The sequence below is a fragment of the Lepidochelys kempii genome, chromosome 1 (genome assembly GCF_965140285.1).
Source record: "Lepidochelys kempii isolate rLepKem1 chromosome 1, rLepKem1.hap1, whole genome shotgun sequence".
Lineage (NCBI taxonomy): Eukaryota > Metazoa > Chordata > Testudines > Cheloniidae > Lepidochelys > Lepidochelys kempii.
Window position 1 is genome coordinate 289,802,889 of NC_136380.1, and position 23,074 is coordinate 289,825,962.

Below are 23,074 nucleotides of genomic sequence, written 5' to 3' on the forward strand. Positions count from 1 at the left end.
TATCTTTTGTTTTATGTGACTTTTATGTTTCCTGTGTTAAGAGGGAGGTTTATTCCTGTTTTCTGTAACTTTAAGGTTTTGCCCAAAGGGGGATCCTCTGTGTTTTGAATCTGAATACCCTGTAAAGTATTTTCCATCCTGATTTTACAGAGGTGATTCTTTTACCTTTTCTTTAATTAAAATTCTTCTTTTAAGAACCTGATTGATTTTTCATCATTCTTAAGATCCAAGGGTTTGGGTCTGTGTTCACCTATACAAATTGGTGAGGATTCTTATCAAGCCTTCCCCAGGAAAGGGAGTGTAGGGCTTGGGGGCATATTTTGGGGAAAGACGTCTCCAAATGGTCTCTTTCCCTGTTCTTTGTTTAAAATGCTTGGTGGTGGCAGCATACTGTTCAAGGACAAGGCAAAGTTAGTACCTTGGGGAAATTTTTAACCTAAGCTGATAAGAATAAGTTTAGGCGGTCTTTCATGTGGGTCCCCACATCTGTACCCTAGAGTTCAGAGTGGGGAAGGAACCCTGACATATGCTAACAGTAGCATTCTTCTGTCGGCATAGTTGTGTCTACATCAGTGGTTTTATTGGCATAGCTATGTTACTAAGGAGTGTGATTATTTATTTTCAAAACGTTGTGGTGTCGATCAGGCTTAAGCACTCCGCCGATGCTGCACTGTCGGGTGGGAAATTGAGAGGCTGGGAATAGAAATCAAACTTGTCTCTCTCCTTTCACACTGGAGAGCAGCGCCACCTCCTAATTTTTGAACCTGATTCTGCAATTCATCAGCTTGTTGTTACTCTAATTCAGGGGTCAGCAACCTTCGGCACGCAGCCAATCAGGGTAATCCGCTGGTGGGCCGCAAGACATTTTGTTTACATTGACCATCCGCAGGCACGGCCCCCCCGCAGCTCCTGTTCCCGGCCACTGGGAGCTGCGGGGGATTGTGTCTGCGGACAGTCAACGTAAACAAAATGTCTCGTGGCCCGCCAGTGGACTACCTTGATGGGCCGCGTGCCAAAGGTTGCTGACCCCTGCTCTAATTTTTATTTGTTTTATGCCAATCAATATTTAGAGTTATTTTAAATATAAACATTTGAGCTAGTCAAAAAACAGAAAAACTGTTTCAAACTTGACCCATTTTCCATGAAAGTTTCTGTAAAATTTAAGAACAATTTTTAATCAAAATCATGTCCAAAACTGTTATAGAATATTTTTGTTCACAGAAAGCTGCATTTTGGGTAAGCAAAAATGTTTAATGATGATTTCAAACATAATTTCAATTTAAAAATTTGATTAAAACATCACAAAACTTTCACAAAAAAACAGAAACATTTCAAAAATATCAACAATTTTTGGCAAAAGAGTCCATTTTTTAAAAAAAGGCCAAATTGCTGTGAACTTTTTGTGCAAAAAATTTTGACCAGCTCCAACAACCATCCTTACCACTGCCCTTGAAGTCTCCATAAACACAGCCAATATTTGCTTAAAATAAATAAACAAACAAACAAAAAGCAAGATAACCAAATGTTTTGGAAATTCTTTTGCAGTGGTGCTTGTCACCCCTATGGAATTAGTTTCAGGTAAAAACTATATGTGCTATTGGACAATAAAGCTTCCTGCCTCTTATGAATTATAAACTTCCAATTCTCAGCTTCAATAAGCAGAATAACTAGATTTATCCTTATGCGCTAAGGGACTGATTCAAAGCCACTTGAAGTCAATGGGAAGATGAACGAAGTCCAATGGACTTTAGTCCCTAGAGGATTAAACTTGTGTGATACTGAATAATTGAATCAATGAGCACTGAAGGCATGCCATTCCTTGCAAAGGGTAGGCAGCATGTCGGATGTTCAAGTTGCTGGAGCAAAGTTTAGACCCCAATTCAGGAAAACACTTAAGCATATGCTTAACTGTAATAAAGACAGGGATTCTTTCCTGAACCAGGACCTTAATTAACAAGTAAGACACACAAAAAATGTACTTGATTTGCCTTTGTACCTATTCAAAAATAATGCTTTTCCTCTTATTGTTGTTATTGTATTCGTTTGCTTGGCGTGTTTGTTTTTTTTTAATGTAAGCAATTTAGTTACTATTAGGTAAAAAAAGTTACTTAACTGCTGGTAAAATATATTTGGACTCATGTTCTCTCTTCTGAATTCAGTTATGAGATCCAGAGACTCTAACATCTCTGATTTTTAGGCTCCCCCTCCACATGGATCATTAAACAGTTTCAAAAGCTTGTTTCAGACTCAGACTATTTCTATGCTGCAGAAAAGATAAAAATAAAACATGTCCTGTTCCCCAAAAAAACTCTGATAACTTTCATGATTCCCTAAAAATATCAATTTATTTTGTATTACTTAAGTACGCAGGTTTCAGAGTAGCAGCCGTGTTAGTCTGTATCCGTAAAAAGAACAGGAGTACTTGTGGCACCTTAGAGACTAACAAATTTATTAGAGCATAAGCTTTCGTGAGCTACAGCACACTTCATCGGATGCATACGCAGCTAATCCATATGCCATCAGCTGAGGATCCAGATGTTACAAATCATTTAAAAATTAGGAAAGTGGCTACTTAGTCCTTACTTAGTCACTTAAATGAGAATATGGTAGATCTTACTAGTAAGATCTGTTTGTTTGTTTTTTTCTGGTGACTAAAACATATTTGAAGCGGATATCTGACACTTCTCATCTTTCGAGATTTTTAGACACCTATCCCTCATGGAGACTGTAAACTTACTATGGCTTGCAGTTAGATTTTCCAGTACAAGTTCACTGTACTGTGTGTGTGTGTTTCCCCACTGATACAAGTCACCTGGTGACCATCATGAATACATACAGATTGTATGATTTACATGTTTGCATTGATTCTGTGGACATATCTCTTCCCAGTGGAACCTGCTGTTGCATTTACCACCTGCAAGATGGGAAATCCTCAGGGTTCTGTGGATGTTTGAAGCTATCATAGGTTTTTACATAGCATTGTCATGGCCTTAGACTGGACAGCAGCTGTCCATAAATGGAGATTTAGAGAATGCCTGAGACCTGGAGAATGCCTAAAACCTAGGTGATGGTGACATTTACAGAACTGTTATCACTACAAGAGAACTATCTGTTTTTGCTTCTGTGCCTTTTAAAATGCAAAACAATCAACAGTCATTCCATCTGAGCTGGCAACAAGGGTAACAGCTGGATGTAAATTAATACTAATCCAAAATCCTTGAGAATGAACATCTCCAGACATTCAAACCACAGCATTCAATGATAAGTCTGATCAAGGGTTATGCTTCTTTTATTCAACCAAACTGTGGCAACATGCTCACTATCACATAGCAGTGCTTGAACGTAACCTTTCAAAGCCCCGCTGATGAAGAAAAGATACGCTTCTAACTTAATCCAGACTGCCACATTGAAAAGCCATCTGTGAGGATATTTTGAAGGAAACAGATGGAAAAGGAAGAGATTCCTCTGAATGCAGGGTAAGATTTACATTATCCTCATGAACTTCCATGTAGTCCGCATGTTTATATAATTTATCACTATTTCCTTAGGCAGCTCAGATTAGGAAACTCGCATGAGCTCATATTCTTGTTGTTAATTCTGAGTCTGAACTCCTCTCCTTTAAAGGGAAATTCAGTAGTGTAAAAGAAAAGAAAGAAAGGCAATTGGACAGAGTGAAGGCCATTTATGTCAGGCTCCCAAACTTCCTATTGCTACCTCTCCTCCTTTTCAGCCTAGAGTCATTTTAGTATGTGTGCACCCATGACGATAGTCTACATTCATTGCCATGAAACAGAGCCGAGTGACAGCAAGAGGCTCTGCTCATTGTAGTTTTAGAGCAATGCCTATTACAGCTGCTATGGTAAAGGCCAGTCAGTACTTGTGTTGAAAACCACTGCTGCCAGGGGTTTAAAAAAAAGTTCTTTGCGTTTACTTGGCATACAAATAACTGCATTCATATTTATAATGTATCTGTTTGTAAACAGAAGTTTAGCTATAGTTCTAGTGCTACATTACCTTTTAGAAATCCAGAGTTATCTACCTACTTCCATGTTAAATACATTCTCTACTTGATTTCTAGTTTTCTATAAATACAGCAAAATTCAGAGATTAAAAGTGAGAGTTCCAAAAGGGCAATTCTTAACTCTAGTGCTCACCATGGAGAGGAATCCCTCTGCCCACCTTTGGCTGCAGAGCAGCTGCAAAGCTGCACCAAGGAGGCTATTGCAGCCCAGTGGCTGAACCCCGACCCCCTGCGGCAGTGAGTCTCAGAGCCCGGGTCCACAGACTTGGGCTCTCTGTTCCTGTGCTATGCTGCTAAAAATAGCCATATGGATGTTCTGGCTGAGCTCAGGTTCTGAAACCCACCTCCCCTCCAAGGCTTCAGAGCCAGAGCTGGAACATCCACTTGACTATTTTTAGTGCTGTAGCGTAGGCCCCGCAAGCCTGAGTCTATAGACATGGGTTCTGAGACTTGTTGGTGCACGTGGTTTTTTTTGTCATGTAGACGTACCCTCTGTTGCCTCTTCTGCTGCCCCCTATGTGGGGAGGGGAGGATAGTAGGATCCAGGCAGCAATGGGTCCTCTGGTCCAAGCCTTCTCTTAGTCTACCTTTACCCTGCCCACTGTGTAGTACTGCCCATCTTCGGAGAGGAGCTCTGCAACACGTAAGAAGCATGCACCTCATGCAAGGCCCCACCCAGAATCCTGTCCTTCTTTGCACAGCTGAACTGTGCCTGGAGTCTCTGCTGGCTGGGAGGGATGGTGAATTTGAGTTTAGTGTAGAATTCCTACTGCATTATCCTGAATGTTATCTCCACCATTAGGAGAGCACAATATTATTGTATCAACACCATTCATTAATCATGGCTGTAGTTTTATTGTTTTTTTTAGAAACTGGACTCCTACACATGCTTTTGGAGAGTTTTTATCTTTTTACCACTAGAACTTTCTGTTTCTATGCTTAATTCAGGTTCTTTTTACAGTAATACATTCAAACCATAACATAGTCTAGCAAAAGTTCTGTTCCTTCAAAAAAAGCAGACCTATATCAAGAAGAGTTCTGTACCCTTAGTAGTCCATCTGTATTCATCAAAGCACTAAGCACATGCTAAGTACTTTTCTGAATATGGATGGACTTAAGCCCATATGTAAACACTTGGCTGAAATGGGGCCTATATGTAATTATTCTGAAAAATATTTAGTGGACAAGTGGGGTTTATTTTGTTGTGTGGATTTAATGGATGATTTAAATGATCAGTGCATTTTTCCATTTATTAAGTACTAATTGCATTACTTACAATAAACATTGCTAATTTACATGCTCAAGAACAAAGGATATTAAGGTAATCTACAGAATTAATTCATATAAACATTTCTTACCTGAGCAGGCTTCTTCTGAACCACTTGTTGCGGCTGCAAAGAAAAGTAAATATTAGCCCTTTTATGAACAAGAAAATACATTGAGGCCATATTTCATTTTCTAACGTCTGAAACAACATATAGACAAAGGACCAAATTCAAAGATGATGTGAAAAATAGTGCACATCTCCTGCACTCACTCAGACGCCCCAGACATACTTACGTCCCCTCACCCAACATGTAAAGGTGTCTCAGTTGATGTAATGCACACTCTGTGGAGGCAGACATATATGTAAGGGATAAGTTAAAGCAAGGTAAGGGCTGCGTTAATATGCACTTTTCTCCAGCTCCTCAGGGTGTGTGTTACAGCAGCTTTACACATCAGAAGAGGGGGTTTAAACAGGTATAGAATCTGAATGTAGAGGAGTCTGTTACTCTAAGGAAGTCTGCCTTATAGCACCTTCTATATCCCCTCTGAATTTGTCCCCAAAGATGCAATTTTAGTTTAGTTTCAAAAGTAATGTTATTGATACTATGTTAGATTTTGGTGTGTGTGTGTGAGTACATATCAAGTAACTTTTGGGAAGCTTATATTATCCAGAAATTTCCCTCATATCTGACACTGTGCATTCTGTAAGCAGGCTGACCCCCATTCAGTCCCTCACAACTGTTTGTGTAGATACAGGTACACATTCATACTCCAAAAGTGGCATTTCTGTGGTCCTATGTTCTGGCTGGTCCGGGAATGGGCGCATAACACCATTGTAGACCCCTGATGATTTTACTTATTCCAGCAACACAGTTAATTCTAGAAGAGGATGGGGGGACGGATGAGCTAACATACACACACCAAGCTCCTAGGTCCTATCTGAAATATCTCTAATGACTGGCTCTGATGACCTGTAGAGCATGATCTCCACAGGTCTTGGTAAAGGTACAAAATAACAAGACTACTTAGCACTCATAGAGGGTGAAATCCTAGCCCCACTGAAGTCAATAGGAGTTTTCCCAATAACTTTAATGGGAAACCCACATAATGTGCACCCACATAATTTTTTTATATATATATTCAAAGCACAATCGTTGCATCTAATGATTTTCTTCCTAGCCATTGCTTTATGGATGTGTTGCCTATTCCCAGCTTTGCCTGTTTCCAGCTCAAGACCTGTGTTTGTCTCCTTACTTGGGCATAAGCCAACAAGTCATTTAGATAGCCAAAGGCTAGTTTTCATTACAGTGTGTTAGAAAATCGCTTAAACTTTTCAAAATAAACAATTTGATGTATCTGGTCCTTAAGAGCAATATTTTAGTGGGAAAAATGAATGAAAATGTAAAACAAAGGTAACTGATGCTAGGATCAATTCAGACTCCCCACCACAAAGCATTCTATTTTAGCAACAGATACTTTGTTTACCTGCAATATCTTTCTAATTCTATGGAGTCCTGATACTGATATGTTTTTGTATTTCTGCATAAACCTCTAAGGAAATACTAGAAAAGAAAGTGCAATTTACTACGTCCATTTTTTAAAATCTTAGCGTTGACCCTTTCTTTTCCATTGAATAACTGTGCAGTGGAGAAGTGATAAAAAATGCACACTTTTTTTGTTGATGTCTTTCCCAGGTGACTACAGGCCCTGGGCTGATTAGCACATTTGCTGCCTCTTGGGAAATGAGTCTTGGTGCAAAGAGATTATTTGGTTCAAAAGAATCATTTGTAAGAATAGCATTCATCAAGCTTATCAATAATCTCAATCATTAGCACTTCCCTGACTTTTCTTCCCCCTGTTGATTACACCTGTACACATGTTTACTCCCAAACCACACAAAATCCACAGACATTCTCACTGGCTGACTTGATTCCTACAGCTCAGAAATCCCCATTTTTTTTGGCAGTGGACCCTGCATTCATGTGACTGTTGCACACTATAGCTCAATGAAATCCACTGAAAGAGCTGCCAACTCACCAAATTTTCCATGAATTAGCTCCTGACACTTCAATGAGGGGAAAGACAATGTCTGAAACAAGGCCAGCTCTGGCTCCTTGCCTAGTATGTGTCACAGTAATTCTACCAGCTGCCCTTCCACATAGCACTTCATACTTTTCAGACCACCAAAAAGACCCTTGAATACTTTCAATACCAGTTGGGGTTAGAGCTGCCAGTATGTTTTCCCAGCCTCTGGCACCCGATGGCTTCAGACTGAACCTAGAAAGTTTTGTGTGTGTTTGTTTTGTTTTTATTTTTATGAATGGCTTTAGTAGAGGACTCTGATTGAAGCACAATACTGCAGTCATTCATAAAATGTGAAGGGAAAATGTTGTACTTTGCCTGCCTGGAAGCTGTTTCTGATACTGACCAAGTTTTATGAGACTCTTAATCACTTGGGACCTTTGGTATCTTACTGCTGAGAGCTTGCTAGCTAGAGTTCTTGTGATTCAAAATACTGTGGATTTGTGATCTTGGATATGCTGTTTATTATGCTTTTATAAGGAAGAACTGTATGATTTAGATTAAGCTTTAAAGCAGGGGTCAGATCCTTAGCTGGCGTAAATCAGCATATTCCCTTGAAGCCCATGACATTTAAAGCTTTGCCACTTAGAAAACAATGATTTTTATGGGCTGGGCTCCTGCAGATTGAATCAATGGGTGCTTTGTTTGCATAAGGACTGCAAATATTGCTTGGTAAAGTCAAGCGGGATTTAGTCTGGTCTCCTGAGGCTTGGAGTGTCCCTGGCCTTGAAGGCAATGAGAGAGTTCAGGGAAACTGACTGCACAGAATCAGGGCCTATGTGTCCTGCTCTAGTGATGCTTTCTTTGACTGTAGTGGCTATGTATCCTTTGACTCCTTTGTCAACTCTTTGACAAGTTAATGATGTAACCTCCTCTGCTCACTAAGCTTTCACTTCATTGTGTTAACAGATCTCTGCATCTTCCAATGAGTGTCTTGGACTGAGACACCTCTAATTCAAAAGGCTGTTGCATTTAAATGTACATCTTGCTGGGGTAAAAGAGAATTCATCTTGGATATAAAAAAAAAGTTAGTATCTATAAAAAAATGCCAGAGACAAGGGACTTTAAAGAAATCCTTTGGAGCAAAATAACATTGTACACAGAACTGGAGAGCCCTGAATAAAAGACTCCATCAGCTGAGAGTGTTACTTATGGATTCTGTACAGCAAATCTCTGTATCTCTGACTGTTCTCAAAGATGTGTAGTCTCGTTTATTTCAAAGATCACATTTGGAGTAGCTTAGCTCAATATATAACTTTCAAGTGTTATTTTTTGCCTAGTTTAAAAGTAGACTATTTTATATTGCCTGGAATATCAGTCACAATTCTGGACACGTGAAAGAAAAATTCACCTCTTTTGGTCAAACACGATTATAAGACACTGTCTTACACTGCGTCCCCAAATTCATGCACTACAGGGAATACAAAGCAAAAGTGTTAAGATGCTGGCAGATATTAAAAATATTCCTGTGAGAAGAGAACTTAAATAGCAATAATGTCTTTTAGTATAAAATGGAAACTAGAATATAGCAGGATTTTCTTCACCAACTTTAAAATTGTGTTGTTTTAATGTGCTAGCTAAAGCAAAATAAAATTAACTGTATACTTTCATGGGCCGATACTGCACTTTGGATGGAAAAAAACAACTATGGTGACAACATGAACAGACCTTTCAGATGTCTTGTCGTCAGCTTAAACTTCACACAGTTAAATCCCAACTCCTTATCTTTCCTAACAAACCTTCTTCACTTCCTTCATCCTCTATCACTGCTGACAATCACCACCGTCCTCTCTGTCACCCAGGCCTAGGGATTAGTTTTGACTTCTTTTCTCTTGCCCTGACATCCAGGTCATATCCAAATCCTGCCACCTTTTCCTTCTCGACATCCAAGATGCATCCTTTCCTTTCCCTCCCCACAGCCAAATCTCTTGCTCAGGCCTCATTATATCCTGCCTCAATGACTACAACGTCCTCCTCTAAAAAGTCTATAAATCAGATATCGTCTACCTGTGTAGGGAACTACAGACCCTGATCAAATCACTTCTTAATCCTTCTCTTTGTAGACTAGTTTGAGCTTCTTTACTCTCTCATTGTAAGACATGATCTCCAGTCCACAAATAATTTTTGTTGCTCTTCTTTGAACTCAATCCATTTTTTTTTAAAATGGACACATTATTCCAGCAGTGGTTCCATCAGTACCAAATACAAAGGCAATATCATCTCCATACTCCTGCTCATTATCACCCTGTTTATATTTCCAAATAGGAATTCCAAGTTAGCCCTTGTTAGCGTGCATACCTGGGCTTTCATATACTTTGCTGAATGTCATGCAAGTAATCCTTCCAACGTTTTCAATATTAATTGGGAGATTTCTATAACTGAGTTATAAGTTACATTTTGAAACTTCACGGTGTTGGTTGGAAGAATATGCATAGCTTTTCTTTTAAATAAAATGAACAATGTTGGAACACATATATAATGATTACAGATGAAAATACTATGCATGAATTCAATCCACTAATTGATTTCCATCCCCAAAGTATAGCAATCCACATTGTTCTTAAATATTAAAAGTCTGCATTTGGATCTGTCTCTCTCCCTTATTAAAGTGAGCTTAGTGCTGTGAAAGGTGCCAAATGGACAATCCCTGGAGACTACAGTTCTCTGTTTTACCCACAAGCGAGTACAATATCAACACTGACAATACAATCATACATAGGTAGCTCTGTTGGTGAGATTAGCAAGAAAGGTGAAAAACTAATGGCAGTTATGATGGTTTCACTAATGCCAACTAAGTACTGTAGTTAGACAATCAACTCATTTCATAGGTCACCCTAGCATTTGTAGCTCTAATTTAACAGAAGTGTAAAATGATATGCACAAATCCCTGTTGACCTACACATCCAAGAAGGTTCAAGAACTCAAATAATACTAGCGAAACTGAAATCAATCCAAACTAAAAAATATTCCCTCCAAACGATTTCAAGAGGTGGCACAATAATTTCTGTTGTAACTCGCACCTTCCTCAACTAGTTTAAATCCAACCTTGCCCCTGCCTACTTGATAACTGTGGAAGACATGCATATTTAGCGATCCATGTTTTGGGAGATTTGGAGTGGATCCTTAGTTATGGATAAAGGCTGCTTTTCGCTTCTTAACTGCATACATGAATCCACAGTGCAGAACTTGTGATATACTGGCTTATATAAATGCATATTAATGCCCTCTATCCAATAGAACCAGGTATGCAGATTTCTCAATTGGTGACTACTGTGCACTACAGTGGTTAGAGACCTAAAAACAGCATATATGTCCAACCGTCACCAAGAGCTACAGCATATTCTCTATTAGCTCAGTGAGTAAAATGCCTGAACATTTTGGGAGCAAAAGATCATGAATTCTATTGCCTACAGCCCAGGTTTGCAGTTAACAGGCAACCATGGTGTCTATGTTTGCACACAGCCATGGGTCATTAGAATCTAACAGTAATACCATTAGGCCCTTATAGTGCAAAGATTTCATAGTGATCTGTGTAGTCTTATAAACTGGGATAACAGTAATCTGTGGAGAATTTTGGTAAATCTGTGCTATTTCTAGTCTTTATTTTCTACCCTACTTGGTCCTACTTTTAGATTTGAATAGCAAAGACGAAGAAGGATCATTGAAAAACTATTTATTAGTTTATTAAACTGACCTGCTGCTGGACCTAGTTTTACAGAAACCCACAAACTCCCACAAGCCACACCACTGGAGACCAATATCCTTTAGCCTATAGCAATGTAAACTCCACTCTCATCCTAATTGTTAATGACAGTAGCAAGGAACTCAGTTATCTCAATAGAATATTTAATAGAATACTTCCTTGTTTGCATATTCCAAACTTAGTTCTAGGAAAACCCATTCAGATAACAGAAATTATCATGTTACATGTATATCCAATACGATAAGCACATTAAAGGGAAATTTCAGCCTGCCAAGATGAGGATTTAACAGGCAAAAGTAACTTTTTATCTAGGTACTTTTATGGCCTTTGTATTTGGTCACCTTGGGTGAAATTCTAGCCCCACTAGTGTCAATGGCAGTTTAGTCACTAACTTCAGCAGAGCCAGGATTTCACCCTTTGTGTTTACATCTATCTTCACAACAGAGGGCTAGACGCCTGTTATGTTTTTAATAGTTTTAGGTTCTGGGGAAAATATCAAAACATGAGAGAAATCCCTGGGAAAGAGCCAATGGGTCAGATTCTGCTCTCATTTACAGCAGGATAATTCCAGTGTAACACTAATTTAAATGGATTTACATCTGGATAACTGAGAGTTACTGGCAGATTTTCCACAAAGAATTCTTCAAGTTTGAAAAGAACTGTTGGCAAGTAAATAGGAAAAGTCTCATTTCTTGTCAACTGTTAATTACTGATCAACAATATCCAAGAGTTTATCAAGGATGTAATCAAAACTCAACGCACAGTAGGTGAATGTGAATATATTTTACACTCTGTTGCCTTGATATAAAACATTTTTGATTATTTTAAATATGTCAATTGTAATATCAACTACACTTCTCTTAAACTTCTAGGGCAGTAGAGGTTACAAATAATTAGTCATTCAAAAGGAGCTTATATCTCTGACTGAAGTATAGAAGTCAGATTCTACACTGTGATACACTGGGTTTACGACCGTGTAACTCAGCTGAAATCAGTTTTTTTAAGTCATTTCTATATGTTTATATTGAATTCAAATCTGGGAGCCCACTGATAGCCACAACCATCAGAAGCTGTGATTTAGGGCCAAACTGTGCTACTTGGTCTTGCTCAGATTCACGGTCTGGAGGAGGGCACAAAAAGTCTTCTCTTCATTGCACATCCCGATAGCAGTGTCTACACCATCATTTTCCCTGTTCCTTGCTCTCTTTCTGCCCCACCTTTTCATTTTTTAGCATTTCCCCCATTCCATTCACTTTTCTGAAACTAAGGGCTTATCTCTATGGCATGGCTGGCGAGTGAATGCGCCCTTGAGGGGGGCTACCCCCGGCCCTCCCCTTCTGCCTCCATCCCCCACTGGAGCCCAGAGCACCTCCTCCTGCAGCCGCCGCCTCCCCCTACACACCCCCAGCTTCAGCGCATCAGGCAGGCAGTGTGGTGGGTGGTGCGGCTGGACCAGTTCCAGGAGGGTGGAGCGTCCAGAATGCCCCCAGCCCCGGAGCACCAGGCAGGCGGTGCAGTCCCAGTGCCCCCAGCGCTAGACGGACGCACGGTGTGGCGTGGCCCCAGCCCTGATGTCTTGTGTGCACCCGCGCCAGCCTGCCTGCCCCCAGCCTCTCAGCCACAGAGGCGCGGGAAGGGTACTGGAAGCAGGCAGGAGTCTGGGGATGGAGCATGGGCAGGGCCACAACAGGCTGTTTGGGGAGGCACAGCCTTCCCCTGCCTATGCTACCTGCTGCCCATGCTATACAGAGACTTAGTGTGTGGCAAGCCGGGGTGAGAATATACAGTGCACCAGCCTGCAGCACACCAAGTGGCTGTTTGAAACAGCAGTGCATCATAGCGCATGACGGAACTTTGATTGGGTGGCAGCAGGCTCTGCTGGCTGCTTAGTACATGGCATGCTGATGCAACGTAAATTCATACCCCAGCTCGCCGTGCACTACGATTCTGTATAGACAAGCCCCTAAATTTTAAAACTTTAATGTGACTTTTTAAGAGCTCTTGAAAGGTGACAAACTGACAGCTGCGGGAAGTGAAGCTCCCTGTTTATCCACAGAACAGATAAGGTATGTGGTTCTCAACCAGGGATCTGGGCCCCTTGGGAGGAGGTTTTAGGGGGGTCCGTCAAAATAAACCAGAGAGCAGGGCCAGCATTAGACTCACTAGGGCCCAGGACAGAAAGATGAAGCCCAAGCCCTGCCACCCAGGGTTGAACCTGAAGCCCAAGCAAGTTAGCTTTGCGGGGCCCAGTGTGGTGTTGGGCCCTGGGCAATTGCTCTGCTTGCTATCCCCTAACATGGCCGTGGCTTTTAATCTACTGGATATGCAGAAAACCAGTTGTTGTGGCACAGATGGGCCGTGGAATTTTTATAGCATGTTGGGGGGGCCTCAGAAAGAAAAAGGTTGAAAACCCCTTTAACGGACTTTGCCTATGATGCCCAATCAATATGCCTCAACCTGAAACTTTTAAGGGAGAGAAGGTGGTTCAGTCTCTTTGCCTTTTCTGATAACATTTCCAACTAAGGTCCCACTTAGTGCCCACTGAGGTGCTATTTTTGTAATGTTGTGAATCTGGTCTCAGGGTGCAACTTGACAGGAATCCAGTTTCTTCCCAAATTCTTTCAATAACCTAAGCCAAGGAATCTGACACACAGCATCATACGTGTGTGATCATGCATGTCTTTCCAAGTAACACTTTCCCAGTTGCAGCCAATGACAGTTTCTCCTCCCTTTTATCGGCATGCTCTGCTGCACCCACTGCCTTTTGCTTCATGTTTTCAGCAGCAACTTCAAAAAAAAAGGAAAGGAGGAGAGACTCATATCTCACTGAATGAGATGGCGTGAGAAGGTGAATGAAGAGAAACATGTTCTTTCAGGGTGGGCTGGGACTTACAGGGGATGTGGATGATATCATCTGTACTGTGCCTCTTTCACAGCCATGTTTTGTACAGGGTTTATGCCTTTGGATGTTCTGATGGTTTGGAATTGGCACCTGACAACTACATTGGATAAACTGCAGTGGAGGTCATTTGAATAACCATTGTGGCTGACCTTAGCGTATATATCTGAGAGTCATCCATGCTGAACAGCGACAATCCAATTTCTGATAATGTTTCAGTGCGAGTCCAGTGCTTCATTGTAAGTGATCACTTGGTTTGGTCCTTCTCAGCAAACCAGTCTCATTTATGGCCTTCCACTACTCTGCCATAGGCTGGGAGGATTTCCCTCTAAAAGAGTTGCCTACAATGAAATGAGGGCAATCAATGGTGCTACACCCATTTATAGCAGCTGAAGATCTGGCCAGTATGTTATCTTGAATGCCTTGAATGTCTGAGCAAATGTGCTGGTAGACAATTGGTTGGCTAGAGATGTTTTTGTATGTCTGGGATAAATGGATGTTTCTAAGGTGCTATATTTGATCATTACTGTTGCATCCAGGATAGGGTTGCCAACTTTCTAATCGCACAAAACTGAACACCCTTGCCCCACTCCCTGCCCTGCCCCTTCTCTGAGGCCCCACACCTGCTCACTCCAACCCCCCTCCCTCTGTTGCTTGCTCTCCCCCACCCTCACTCACTCGCTCATTTTCATCGGGCTGCAGCAGGGAGTTGAGGTGCAGGAGGGGGTGAGGGCTCTGGTTGGGGGTGTGGGCTCTGGGGTGGGGCTGAGGGGTTTAGGGTGCAGGAGTGGGCTCCGGGCTGGGGCCAAGGGGTTCAGAGTGCAGGAGGGGGATCAGGGCTAGGGCCTGGCATTGGGGTGCGGGGTGCAGGCTCCGGGAAGTAGCTTGGGTGCAGGAGGGGGCTCGGGGCTAGGGCAGGGGGCTGGGGTGCATGAGGAGTTTCGGGGTGTGGGCTTTGGGAAGCATTTACCTCAGGTGGCTCCCAGGAAGCTGCGACATGTCCCTCTGGCTTCTAGGCGGAGCCATAGCACAGCAGCTCTGTGTACTGCCCCCACCTGTAGGTGCCATCCCCACAGCTCCCATTGGCTGTGGTTCCCAGCCAATGGGAACTGTGGAGCCGGTGCTCGGGGCTTGGGCGATGCGCAGAGCCCCTGTGGCCACCCCTATGCCTAGGAGCTGGAGGAATATGTTGCCACTTCCTGGGCACTTCACATGGACTGAGCATGCTCATTTACACTGCTGAAGCTGGCTACCCTCACTCTGCCCTCCCACTATCTGCTGGCATGGGTTGTCTCTGGGCTTAGTGCTGCATTATTGTAAGTAATCCATTTCCAGACTTGTAGGGAAGACGTTGATGTGGAACCATTTTGATGTATGGTACATTACATTTTGCATTTGTCTCATGTTGTTATATTTGAAAAGGAATCACAGGTATATGTTCCCCAGGGTTCAAAACAAATGATTTGTGCAATCCTTGCAAAGCAGCATGAAAGCCAAATTGAATTTTTGTTATGTTTTTACCATCCAGACAACAAATGCAACATCTCCGTATACAGTATGCTGTAAGCCACAGTATGTACTAATAGATTTAAAAGATGTTAGCAAAGCTAAATTCCTCTTTATTCAGCTGAAATCAGCTGTTAAAAAACTGATTTGCAGATCGATACTCGGCCTCTGTAATAACCTACCCTTAACATCCTGGTAACCATAGCGAAAGGAATGGAGTGTGTTTGTGTGTGTGAGAGAGAAAAAGCTCTCACTTCCTTTTCCTGCCAAGATGGCAGCAGCCTGAGATGGTGGGGACTGAAAGAGGCTTTATTCCTTCAGTACGTGCTCTGGATGTGAAGGTGGAAGAATCCATCTATTTGGAGATTGACTCAGAAGTTACTGTGCACAGACTGGTGGATCCTGTGGTGCTATTAGCTGATGTTATGATTAATAATTCATAGATTCCAAGGCTGGAAGAGACCATTGTGATCATCCAGTCTGAACTCTTGTATAACTCAGGCCATAGACCTTCCCCAAAATAATTCCTAGAGCATACCCAATGAGCCTTGTTTCTGTGGTACCTGTGGGGAAGCTGACTTGGGAATTGCTCTGGGCTATGGGGAAGGATTTGGGGTGATGGGACAGGCATTAGGAGTATGTATTCAAAAGGGAAAATAGTTTGCTTTGCAGCTCCTTGCTTTGGGGAGCAATTGCCAGAGGGAGATCTGGGAAAGGAATGGGTGGAACTATGTCCCTTTACTCTGGGAAATGGTTTGTAAGGCATGTCCTCCATTTCAAACACTACACAGAGACTTGAGGAGAGGCAGGAATACAGTGGAGCTTGGCCACAGTTGGGCTGTATCAATAATATAGGGGTAAAGGACAATTTTGTAGCCACACCTGTAGCCTTCCCATCCCCTGTAAGTGGAGAAGGGGCTAGTACTGGGATCTCCTCTGTTGCAGGGGCTCCATTCTCTTTAAGGAACTCCATCCAGGGGATTATACAGCATCTGAGTTGACCAGAGGGAAAAGTGGCCCATAAAAGGCATTTTTAAAGAATCTGAAGTGGGGACTTTTGTTTTTCTTGCCCCTGAGGTTCCCAGCAACACAAAGGGGGAAGCCCCCGTGCTTAGGAGGGAGCACAAAGGCCTATCCCGAGTGAGCAACTGAGGAACAGTGACAATAAGGAAGGACCTGAGGTGTCTGTTTCAAGTGTGGGGGTCCCTGAGAGGCTGAGTAGGAAGAAATCCCATGCAGCAGTCACAGCCAGTTGAGATCAGGCTTCTGGGCAAGCCCCCTTGCAATGGAAGCATTGCCCTGGGGTGTCTCAGCAGAGATATGTGATTGGTGTGCACTACACAGGGGACATGGACAAAAGTCTCCCTAGGGCTCTGTTAAGATTCTTTAGGATTCTCTCCTGCATGCCTGCAAGCCGTGATATACCTGCCAGGCAGCAGAGAATGCCATGTCAGCTTTTACTCTTATGGCGAAGAGGATTTTTTCCTGGGAACGGTTTGGAATTAGGAACTGGACTGGAGATTGGGGTGATATAGTGGCCAATCTTTATTCCAACCTGCTATGAAGCCTGTGACTACTTTATTCTGCAGTGAAAATACACATGAAGCAAAAGTGCTGCATTTGAGTTCCACGTAACACTAAAGTGGTGCAGACTCCAATTAAAGTTTCTGATGGATTTAGGGTTTGGAATGGTGAATTTAAAGGCACCACTAAACTCTTCCAGATAAATATTACAGTGCAACATCTCCCCAATATATTTCACTTAGATTTGAAGTGGGGTTATTGTAGGGATCCTGGGCAGCCACGCACTTTTTTTACCTGTGGCTCTACAGAGCATTTTAGTGTGTCTGGGGAGTGAGAAACTGCATGTGCTGTGGTTAGGGTGACCAGATAGCAAGGTTGAAAATCAGGATTTGGGGGAGGGGGTTTAATATTTGCCTATATAAGACAAAGCCCCTAATATCGTGACAGTCCTGATAATATCAGAACATCTAGTCACCTGAGCTGTTGTTCTAATGCACACAACTGTGAGGACTACAGGGACTTCAGTAGATGCAACATGCATGGGAGAAGTGGACATGTTCATAGTCAGTGCCCCAAGACATGGCCCAATAGGGAAAGAAATCACTTCCAGCCTTGCAGGGAACATTCCTTCTTCCCTGAGCCAGAGGTTCAGAGGATTTTGAGCAGCCCTGCAAGAGTTGTGGCAGGGCCTCTCTACTTCTGGGGGAAGGATTGGGGGACTTTGTTACTGATTCAGAAATGGAAAGGGTCAGGGTGACGGAGTGGGAACCACTGAGAGCCAGGATGATGCAGATGGGTATTTCAGACCTAGTAATGTGGGGGGAGACTATCAGAAGTGGGCAGGGGGGAAAGAAGAAACTGGGGAAGGAACATCTTCAGGCACAATTGGTTATGCAGGAATCTCAATCACCGGGGATGGATAGGCAGGCTACGGTACGGGTATGGCAGACTTGCTAGCTGGAAAGCACGTTTTGATATGCTCAGCTTCAGGAAAAGAAAAGTTCTGTGCAATCAGACAGGGAAGGAGAGGATCCACAGAGAATGCTAAGTAGCTGAAGGTGGCCTGCAGCTCTCCAAACTACACAGAATTTTCACAGTTCTAACGGGTAACAGGTTTTCTATATGGGTGCTGTTGCAGATGACGGAGAGCAGGCATTACAAGCACCTTTATTTGGGGAAGCAGAACTGAGTGTTATTGGGCTTGAGCTATTTCAGAAAGAACTATCAGAGTTGGGATCAGGATCTGGGGACTCAGGAGGCCCCTCAGTTGACAACAATGGACTAGTCAATAAGAAAAAAGTGGTCAAAGAAAAGGAAAGAGTGAGAGAGAGAGGGGTAAATCAGAGGGATTATCAGCAGTCACATGGTGGACAACTAGATGAGGATCACAAGTACCTGTAACAACTTGGAGCTGAGCCTTTGTTTAGATGGTACTGAAAGTTGCAATGTGAAACGTATGTTTCATTCTGAGTGTGTGCCAGAGGCAGATGACCTTTAGTGTTTGGAGGGGCAATATTTGGATCTGGTGGGGATACAGGTGTGACATGGAAGCTCAGAGGGATTGGAAGAGGGGCCTATCTTTTTGGTCCACAGGACTGGATAATTACAAAGGTGTAGGGGTACTGTTTTATACTTATGCAGTGTAGGTACAGAACGTGGTAGAACTGCAGCTGGTAAGGGGATTCTTGAGTACTGTTATTTGCATGTGAGGTATCATTGTGTCAGCAACTGAGGAAAGATCCTTTTATAGAGGTTGCTCCTCTTGACAATTGTTTTGTACAGGGGATTTTAATTGTTTAGCTGCAGTGACTGGCAGAGTGAAAAGAAAAGGAGTACTTGTGGTACCTTAGAGACTAACAAATTTATTAGAGCATAAGCTTTCGTGAGCTACAGCTCATTTCATCAGATGCATACAGTGGAAAATATAGTGGGGAGATTTTATATACATAGAGAACATGAAACAATGGGTGTTACCATACACACTGTAAGGAGAGTGATCAGGTAAGGTAAGCTATTATAAGCAGGAGAGCGGGGTGGGGTGGGGGGGAACCTTTTGTAGTGATAATCAAGGTGGGCCATTTCCAGCAGTTGACAAGAACAGTAGGAGGGGAAATAAAAAAGGGGAAATAGTTTTACTTTGTGTAATGACCCATCCACTCCCAGTCTTTATTCAAGCCTAAGTATCCAGTTTGTAAATTAATTCCAATTCAGCAGTCTCTCGTTGGAGTCTCTTTTTGAAGTTTTTTTACGTAGAGACTGTCCAGTTTGGCCAATGCACGTGGCAGAGGGGCATTGCTGGCACATATCACATTTATAGATGCGCAGGTGAATGAGCCTTTGATAGTGTGGCTGATGGGATTAGGCCCTATGATGGTGTCCCCTGAATAGATATGTGGACACAGTTGGCAACGGGCTTTGTTGCAAGGATAGGTTCCTGGGTTAGTGTTTTTGTTGTGTGGTGTGTGCACACCAAATGTGATATATGCCATCATGTGCCAGCAATGCCCCTCTGCCATGTACATTGGCCAAACTGGACAGTCTCTACGTAAAAGAATAAATGGACACAAATCAGACGTCAAGAATTATAACATTCAAAAACCAGTCAGAGAACACTTCAATCTCTCTGGTCACTCAATTACAGACCTAAAAGTGGCAATTCTTCAACAAAAAAACTTCAAAAACAGACTCCAACAAGAGACTGCTGAATTGGAATTAATTTGCAAACTGGATACAATTAACTGAGGCTTGAATAAAGACTGGGAGTGGATGGGTCATTACACAAAGTGAAACTATTTCCCCTTGTTTATTTCCCCTCCTACTGTTCTTGTCAACTGCTGGAAATGGCCCACCTTGATTATCACTACAAAAGGTTCCTCCCCCCCACCCCTGCTCTCCTGCTGATAATAGCTCACCTTACCTGATCACTCTCCTTACAGTGTGTATGGTAACACCCATTGTTTCATGTTCTCTGTGTACATAAAATCTCCCCACTATATTTTCCACTATATGCATCCAATGAAGTGAGCTATAGCTCACGAAAGCTTATGCTCTAATAAATTTGTTAGTCTCTAAGGTGCCACAAGTACTCCTTTTCTTTTTACGGATACAGACTAACACTGCTGCTACTCTGAAACCTGAGAGAGTGAAGCAACCTACAGCATTACAAGCTGATGAAACTTACTTAGAAGTTGTGTTTGATACTCCTGGGTTAACGGATGTTTTTGGGCATCCTCGTTTAAGAAAGGAGGGAGCATTTACATTTTTTTAGAGGGGAATTGTGTAGTCGATTGGACAGGGTGTATGTGAAAGCTACCACAGTGATCAGATACTGTGCAATGCAATCTGTAGTTTTCGGACCACTGCTTGGTCCATACCTTGCAGAGTATGGAACAGTGATGTTTGGCTGCAGTTATAGGAAACTAAATACCTTACTCAATAATGCTGTTGCAATCAGAAAGATTGAATACATCTTTATGGTATGAGAAACAGTTTGGGAGTTTTATGCATCCCAAATGGAACAGTGGGAATTGACCTAGCAGAGCCTAATGATTTCTCTATATTCCTTTTTCAGGCTGCCTGTATACGACTGATTACAAGCATTATTTAGCATTGCAGAGCTATTTGAGAGATCTTGATAGTTGACTGCAGGCTGGAGAATGCATAGAAACAAAGGTCTTTAGAGGAATTAAGAAGGAAATGTTGCAACGGTACAGGAGAAAGCTGGAATCAGCTTCATTTGCAAAGGACTTTAGGACAAAAGGTGGGGCAACCTCCTCTGATATATCTGCAGGATGTAAGGAAAAGAGACCTCAGAGGAGTATGATGGGGTTAGAGTATCCTAAGCAAAGGGCAGGTCCACAGGGACACCATTCGCATGTTGAGGATAGTTCAGGAATATCACAGTGAGTTCTTTCAGGGACAAATCACTCCTCCTTTCCAGCAGCAGCAGCAGCAGTAGCAGTAACAGGAGCAGTTTTTGAATAGTATTGCAAGTTTTCCAGCACTGGTAGATGAGGAACAGGACTTGCTTGTGAGGCCAGCAGAGGAGTATCTTGCCACTGAAGAAGGGAACTTCCCTGGGGATGCACAGTTTGACAGCGGAATTTTATCAGAGATTTATGGATCCCTTCTCTGTGGTGCTCTCATGTGCTTTCAATGATGCCTTGATTAGAGGCACATTGGAATCTTCCTTTTATTAAGGCCTTTTGGGGTTTTTTTTTGGCAGACAAAGAGGATTAGGCGTTGGGCGCCTATTGCTCTTTTGAACATAGATTACAAAATGTTGGCTTCCATTCTAGCGGAGAGATTGGGAAAAATAGCTGGAAAATTATTGCATCCCTGCCAGTCTAACACAGTTAAATGTCGCATAGTGGCAGGCACTTTTGTGTAGTCTGTAGAAAGTATTTGAAATTGGGCGACAGGAATAGTGGGAGGGGGCTTTTGGCTTTGGATCAAGCCAAACCTTTGGATAGAGTGAACCTGCCTTCCTCATGGGATGAGCCCTGGTGAGGTTATAGATATTTTGGTGCTCACTTTTGTCAGTGATTCAGTAGCTGAGTTGAACTGGGAGAACAATTTGCCTCCTGCCAGGTTAAGGTGATGAGGTAGAAAAGGTGGACCCTGATGCTGGCAGAAAGGGTGATGTTAATTAAAACATTTCTGTTACCCCTTTGCATTTATGTGGCATATGTGTTTCCTCCCCTAGAAAATTGTTGGTCAAACTGACCTGGTTATTTTTTCAGATGCTCTGGGAGAATAAATGTAACCTAATGTAGAGACATATAGTTTATTTGCCAGTTAAAGAAGGGGGCTTTGGGAGTGATGTGCCCTGAAGCTTTCTTGATGTTGTTGGTTTTATTTTTTAATTTTCTTAAGGTTTGCATGGTTGGGAGCAGGAGATAGCCACTTATTTTCCAGTATTACTGGGAAATGTCACAGGAGAAGAAATGGGTTAACTGATGGGGAAAAGGTGATGCAGCCCCTAAAAAGGATTTTTTTTCCTGCCCAGCAGGCTCCCTCTTACATGCAACTTGCCTCCAGGCGTATTTCCCATTGCCAAATTCAGGCAACAGCACTCCAGCATGGTGGCTCACAGTTTAGGAGACTTCTATATTGGAGGGTACTTAAGGGGTATTTTTCAGAACTCCATATGGCAGTACTGACTTGCCCAGAAGATTGTGTCAGTGGGGCATTGTTGTACCTTTAAAATAACAGAATTCCCTTCAAGTACAAGGATGTATGGTGGTGGGTATCTCATTGTAAACTGTCTGTTAGAGGTAACGTATGAGGAAAGCACATAGTAGATATAGGCTGCGCTTGGTGAACCTGCTCTGTATCAGAGGAGACAATGGAGCACTTTTTACAATTCTGCTCCTTGAATGTCCACAATTGGGATTTGTTGGCTTCAAAACTGAGAGTCACATTGTTGTGTGGCCAGACTGATGGACTACTGGATTTTTTACTTTTTCAGACACCAGAAGATTTAGCAGTTACCTGGATCAGACATTTGCCATGTATTTTCTTTAAGAATTTGGCAATTGTTAATACTGTGATTTTTTACTATCTATTGCAGAGCTGCTGTTCAAGCCTGTCTTCAGGCACAGAGTGACACACCTGCAACTCTAGTTCACACAACTGTGCAGTTATTCAGTTGCTGGCAATGATGGAGAAAAATCAAACAAATTCAGTGGAACAGTGGGCAGCATGGGGACCTAACATGCCGGACTGATCGTCTAGTTTTCAGGACAAAGAGTCTGGGGTGGGGAGGGTATGGATATCTTCTTTGTGAGTCTGTGATTTGTCCTGATTTTGACTGTATTTTTGGTCTTTGTTCTGAAGTTTTCTTTTAAGTAAACATGAACAGAGAGAGAGAGAGAGAAATTATACTCTTGGTGACCACAACGTAATTTTGAAGTAACTGTTGAAATCAGTGAGTCACTGGGGTTACTGTCAATTTAGGCCAGGTTAATAGAAAAGAATTTTCTCCATAATTTAAAAAAGAACTATTATGTAACTGTTTAGCTAAAATTGTTTAGTAGTCTTTTAGAAACTGTGTCTAACCTGAAGATCACAT

General features: G+C 42.3%; 1 protein-coding gene across 1 annotated transcript in view; it reads right to left on the reverse strand.

Moving 5' to 3' along the window:
- The window catches only part of HMGA2 (high mobility group AT-hook 2), a 161,335-nt gene that overhangs the window by 19,961 nt on the left and 118,300 nt on the right, over positions 1-23,074 (reverse strand). The window contains exon 4 of the mRNA XM_073331445.1: positions 5,380-5,412. Within this exon, the coding sequence (XP_073187546.1) occupies positions 5,380-5,412 (33 nt within the window). The remainder of the gene's footprint in view (positions 1-5,379; positions 5,413-23,074) is intronic.